The following is a 6,000-nucleotide window of genomic DNA, read 5'->3' as shown; positions in this document are numbered from 1 at the left end:
CAGACCCAGGCTTTAGACCCACACCCAGCCCTGAGGACACAGGTCCCTATCAGCCTGGCTCAGCCCAGCCCACTGTCCCTGGGCCTCCTCCGGCGCGGCGTCAGGCCCGTGTTCCGCCAGAGCTACAAAGAACAAGGGCCTGGTCAGGATGTATTTATCATCAGCTATCTATTCACATTCTGAATCACTACTTGACAACTCTAGAACAGAATGCTAGAAGTCTCCGTGATTTACAGTGTGACCATGAAAACACACAAAATGAAATTGTAAATGAATTGAAAAGACTGCTCATTCTGAACCCCAAACCTGTTGTAGCCTACCTGTCTGCGTATATAAGTTGTTATGAAACTACACTGTGTATGCACTGCTGAGGTTAGTGTTTGTGAAAGATGCCAGTTGTGGTTGTCATGCAAACTCCCACCCTGTTATATTCTCCACAGAGACACACTGTCCACATGGTAAGTTGGAAAGGCCAATTTGACTTTAACTAGGTAAAGCTATTCCTGTTAAGGCTGTTGGTATTCACTGCTGATTGGCTAGATAACAGTTCAGTGAAGTTATGTGATGTTGCTATGGCAATTGAATGTGGAGAGTTTCCACAAGCATTGGAAGTAGGCAGAGTATGTACGTGTGTGTGTGTGTGTGTGTGTGTGTGTGTGTGTGTGTGTGTGTGTGTGTGTGTGTGTGTGTGTGTGTGTGTGTGTGTGTGTGTGTGTGTGTGTGTGTGTGTGTGTGTGTGTGTGTGTGTGTGTGTGTGTGTGTGTGTGTGTGTGTGTGTGTGTGTGTGTGTGTGTGTGTGTGTGTGTGTGTGTGTGTGTGTGTGTGTGTGTGTGTGTGTGTGTGTGGGTGTGTGTGGGTGGCCTGGTGTGATAGGTCCAGTACATAGTTGACCTACAGTATGATGTCACAGCGTGTCTCTGTGGGGAATATACAGGGTGATCGTTTGGTCTGGAAGCCATGTTGCTCAGGTTATGGTTAACCTCTTTAACCTGAACACAACCAACACAATAGTGTCTGACCTCCAAGACCTGCCAAGTGTATGTGTGTGTGTGTCAATCACAGTTGATTGTTGGGCAGGGCCACTTCTCATGAGAACTTGAGAATGAGTAGGATCAGTGTGTATGTGTATTGGAATATCATAGCTGATTATTGGGCAAGTCTGTTTCTCACAAGACCTTTAAAAAATGTGTGTGTCAGTGTATGAGTGTGTGTGTCATGAGATAGGTGAGTGTGTGTGCGTGTGTGTGTGTCAGATATTAGAAAAGGCATCCCAGGATACAGTGTGCAATCACAGTAATAAACAGCCATCTCACCCTGCGTTCTGGACAGGAAAATCACAGCGTTTAATTTAGGAACCAACTAATCATGACTGAGAACACAGAACAGGTCTCTATTGAAGTGACTAAAAACACAGAACAGGTCTCTATTGAAGTGACTAAAAACACAGAACAGGTCTCTATTGAAGTGCCTGAGAACACAGAACAGGTCTCTATTGAAGTGACTGAGAACACAGAACAGGTCTCTATTGAAGTGACTGAGAACACAGAACAGGCCTCTATTGAAGTGACTGAGAACACAGAACAGGCCTCTATTGAAGTGACTGAGAACACAGAACAGGCCTCTATTGAAGTGACTGAAAATACAGAACAGGCCTCTATTGAAGTGGGCTTTTATTACTCTGCTCTTTAAGTCTGAGTTACATTGTACTGTGTCTGTGAATGTACCAGGCAGACACACACACACACACACACACACACACACACACACACACACACACACACACACACACACACACACACACACACACACACACACACACACACACACACACACACACACACACACACACACACACACACACACACACACACACACACACACACACACACACACACACACACACACACACGAACGGACACACACACACACACACACACACACGAATGGACAGACACGGACGGACAGACAGACACGGACGGAAACACACACACACAGAAACATATGATAAAAGACTCTGACAAAGACATGACGAAACAAACACACACACTCACATTCACACACACATTCACACACACATTCACACACACACATTCACACACTCACAGACATGAAAGGCTTCCAATGGCATCTGTTCTGGTTGCAAAGAGGAAACCCTGTCTGAACACATGCTGAATTAGACAAAACATGTCTCCCTTCACAAACAAACACACACACAGACACAGACACTCACACACATTCTCTCATTCACACCCTAAAACAGGCACACATCTTACAGTCACACACACTGTTCTGCCCCAATTCTAAGTTAGGAACAATTTGACAAAATGACATCATAATAATAATAATAATAGATGTTTTATTGTCTCATACAGCAGATAGGTACAGTGAAATGTGTTGTTTTACAGGGTCAGCCATAGTAGTATGATAGGTACAGTGAAATGTGTTGTTTTACAGGGTCAGCCATAGTAGTATGATAGGTACAGTGAAATGTGTTGTTTTACAGGGTCAGCCATAGTAGTATGATAGGTACAGTGAAATGTGTTGTTTTACAGGGTCAGCCATAGTAGTACAGCACCCCTGGGGGAAATTAGGATTAAGTGCCTTGCTGAAGGGCACATTGGCAGATTTGTTGCCTTGTCGCCATGGGTATTCAAACTAGTTACCTTTCGGTTACTGACCCAATGTCTGACAGGTTTTAAGAATAGCACTGTACTGTGTACAGTATTAGGAGACTATGTGGGCATGCACTTAAGGTGTGTGTATTCATTATTCTAGATACACAGTATGCTGTATGCAAGTATGTTGATTGGATATGTATAGGCAAGGGTGTCAGGACTGTATGTGTGTCTGTGTTTTAAGTAAAGGAATATTTACAAACCTTTTTGAAGATGTGTGTGTTTATGCTACTGCATGTGACATGTGAGAACAAGGTGTACTTACAGGCCTTTGGGGGGGCAGGGGTGCCAGAGCCATGCGATGTGAGGAGGGGGGACTCCGTGGGAGGTGCAGTGCAGGGCTTGTCTGCTACCCCGCGGAACACTACCTGGGTCCTGCACTGACACTGCCTTCTCCCCTATCCCAGGACTCACTGGAGGAACACAGAGAGACACACAGACCATGAGCACAGAGAGGGAGGGCGAGAAGACAGAGAGGGATAGGGAGAGAGAGGGAGAGAGAAACAGATAGGGAGAAAGAGAGAGGAAGAGAGAGAGATAGAGAGGGCGGGAGAGAGAGACAGAGGGGGGGAGAGAGAGAGACAGAGGGGGAGAAAGAGAGAGGAAGAGAGAGAGATAGAGAGGGCGGGAGAGAGAGACAGAGGGGGGGAGAGAGAGAGACAGAGGGGGAGAAAGAGAGAGAGATAGAGAGGGCGGGAGAGAGAGACAGAGGGGGGGGAGAGAGAGAGACAGAGGGGGAGAAAGAGAGAGGAAGAGAGAGAGATAGAGAGGGCGGGAGAGAGAGACAGAGGGGGGAGAGAGAGACAGAGGGGGAGAAAGAGAGAGGAAGAGAGAGAGATAGAGAGGGCGGGAGAGAGAGACAGAGGGGGGGAGAGAGAGAGACAGAGGGGGAGAAAGAGAGAGGAAGAGAGAGAGATAGAGAGGGCGGGAGAGAGAGACAGGGGGAGAAAGAGAGAGACAGAGGGGGAGAAAGAGAGAGGAAGAGAGAGAGATAGAGAGGGCGGGAGAGAGAGACAGAGGGGGGGAGAGAGAGAGACAGAGGGGGAGAAAGAGAGAGGAAGAGAGAGAGATAGAGAGGGCGGGAGAGAGAGACAGAGGGGGGGAGAGAGAGAGACAGAGGGGGAGAAAGAGAGAGAGGGTGAGAGATAGAGAGGGCGGGAGAGAGAGACATAGGGGGGAGAGAGAGAGACAGAGGGGGAGAAAGAGAGAGAGGGTGAGAGATAGAAAGGTTATGAAGAGAAAGGGGACAGAATGGAACAGCAGAATGTCTAGGAGACACCAAGTGAACACGGAGCTAAAGAGAGGATGCATGAGGATGATAAAATAGAGAAAGCGATGGAGGGTGAAGAGAGGAGGGAAACCTTGGTCCTCACCGTTGACCACCAGAGAGAGCGTTAGGTTCTGGTAGAGTCTGTGCTCCTGGATTCCCACCAGGATAGTGTACTTCCCTGCATCCTCCTCCGCCACATCACGGATCACCAGGGAATTCCCGTCCACATGGTAACGGGAACACTCCTCCGCTGCCACCTTCCCATCCTTCAACCTAACATGGAAAAACAAGCAAGAAATTCCTCAATTAACTCTTATGTGAAGAACAATTAAATAATGCTAAAATGAAGAATGCTAAAATGTCATACATATGTAACCTGGGCATCTTTCTCTGGTCATCTCTGTCTCTCACATAGGTTAGTGTAGCATAGTGTAGGGTAGTGTAGGGTAGTGTAGCATAGTGTAGGATAGTGTAGGGTAGTGTAGCATAGTGTAGGGTAGTGTAGGGTAGTGTAGGATGGTGTAGGGTAGTGTAGGGTAGTGTAGGATGGTGTAGGGTAGTGTGGGATAGTGTGTAAGATAGTGTAGGATAGTGTAGGATACTGTGTAAGATAGTGTAGGATAGTGTAGGGTAGTGTGTCAGATAGTGTAGGATAGTGTAGATTAGTGTAGGGTAGTGTAGGATAGTGTAGGATAGTGTAGACTAGTGTAGGATAGTGTAGGAAAGTGTAGGATAGTGTAGGAAAGTGTAGGATAATATAGGATAGTGTGTAGGATAGTGTAGGAAAGTGTAGGATAGTGTAGGAAAGTGTAGGATAGTGTAGGAAAGTGTAGGATAGTATAGGATAGTGTAGGAAAGTGTAGGATAGTGTAGGAAAGTGTAGGATAGTATAGGATAGTGTGTAGGATAGTGTAGGGTTGTGTAGATTAGTGTAGGAAAGTGTAGGATAGTGTAGGAAAGTGTAGGATAGTGTAGGAAAGTGTAGGATAGTATAGGATAGTATGTAGGATAGTGTAGGGTTGTGTAGATTAGTGTAGGATAGTGTAGGAAAGTGTAGGATAGTGTAGGAAAGTGTAGGATAGTGTAGGAAAGTGTAGGATAGTATAGGATAGTGTGTAGGATAGTGTAGGGTTGTGTATGATAGTGTGTAGTATAGTGTAGGGTTGTGTATGATAGTGTGGGATAGTATAGGATAGTGTGGGATAGTGTAGGGTTGTGTATGATAGTGTGTAGGATAGTGTAGGATAGTGTGTAGGATAGTGTAGGGTTGTGTATGATAGTGTGGGATAGTGTAGGGTTGTGTATGATAGTGTGTAGGATAGTGTAGGGTTGTGTATGATAGTGTAGGATAGTGTGGGATAGTGTAGGGTTGTGTATGATAGTGTGGGATAGTATAGGATAGTGTGGGATAGTGTAGGGTTGTGTATGATAGTGTGTAGGATAGTGTAGGGTTGTGTATGATAGTGTAGGATAGTGTGGGATAGTGTAGGGTTGTGTATGATAGTGTGGGATAGTATAGGATAGTGTGGGAAAGTGTAGGGTTGTGTATGATAGTGTGGGATAGTATAGGATAGTGTGGGATAGTGTAGGGTTGTGTATGATAGTGTGTAGGATAGTGTAGGGTTGTGTAGATTAGTGTAGGAAAGTGTAGGATAGTGTAGGAAAGTGTAGGATAGTGTAGGAAAGTGTAGGATAGTATAGGATAGTGTGTAGGATAGTGTAGGGTTGTGTAGATTAGTGTAGGATAGTGTAGGGTTGTGTAGGATAGTGTAGGAAAGTGTAGGATAGTGTAGGAAAGTGTAGGATAGTATAGGATAGTGTGTAGGATAGTGTAGGGTTGTGTATGATAGTGTGTAGTATAGTGTAGGGTTGTGTATGATAGTGTGGGATAGTATAGGATAGTGTGGGATAGTGTAGGGTTGTGTATGATAGTGTGTAGGATAGTGTAGGATAGTGTGTAGGATAGTGTAGGGTTGTGTATGATAGTGTGGGATAGTGTAGGGTTGTGTATGATAGTGTGTAGGATAGTGTAGGGTTGTGTATGATAGTGTAGGA

At 45.5% G+C, this 6,000-nt stretch overlaps 1 protein-coding gene across 2 annotated transcripts in view; it reads right to left on the bottom strand.

Moving 5' to 3' along the window:
• LOC106591469 (vascular endothelial growth factor receptor 1) overlaps window positions 1–6,000 on the bottom strand; it is a 94,550-nt gene that overhangs the window by 45,750 nt on the left and 42,800 nt on the right. Inside the window, exons 9-11 of one of the 2 annotated variants that reach the window (XM_045710818.2) lie at window positions 4,049–4,218; window positions 2,941–3,088; window positions 1–122 (exon numbers count right to left, since the gene is read on the bottom strand). The exon at window positions 1–122 is cut by the window's left edge and continues 1,675 nt beyond it. In XM_045710818.2, the coding sequence (XP_045566774.1) occupies window positions 101–122; window positions 2,941–3,088; window positions 4,049–4,218 (340 nt within the window). In that variant the 3' untranslated portion in view covers window positions 1–100. The remainder of the gene's footprint in view (window positions 123–2,940; window positions 3,089–4,048; window positions 4,219–6,000) is intronic. The other variant, XM_045710816.2, reaches the window with a different exon arrangement.

The sequence above is a fragment of the Salmo salar genome, chromosome 29 (genome assembly GCF_965601325.2).
Source record: "Salmo salar chromosome 29, fSalSal1, whole genome shotgun sequence".
Classification (NCBI taxonomy): Eukaryota; Metazoa; Chordata; class Actinopteri; order Salmoniformes; family Salmonidae; genus Salmo; species Salmo salar.
The sequence above is the reverse complement of the archived record's forward strand: the minus strand, read 5'-3'. Positions and strand labels throughout refer to the sequence as shown.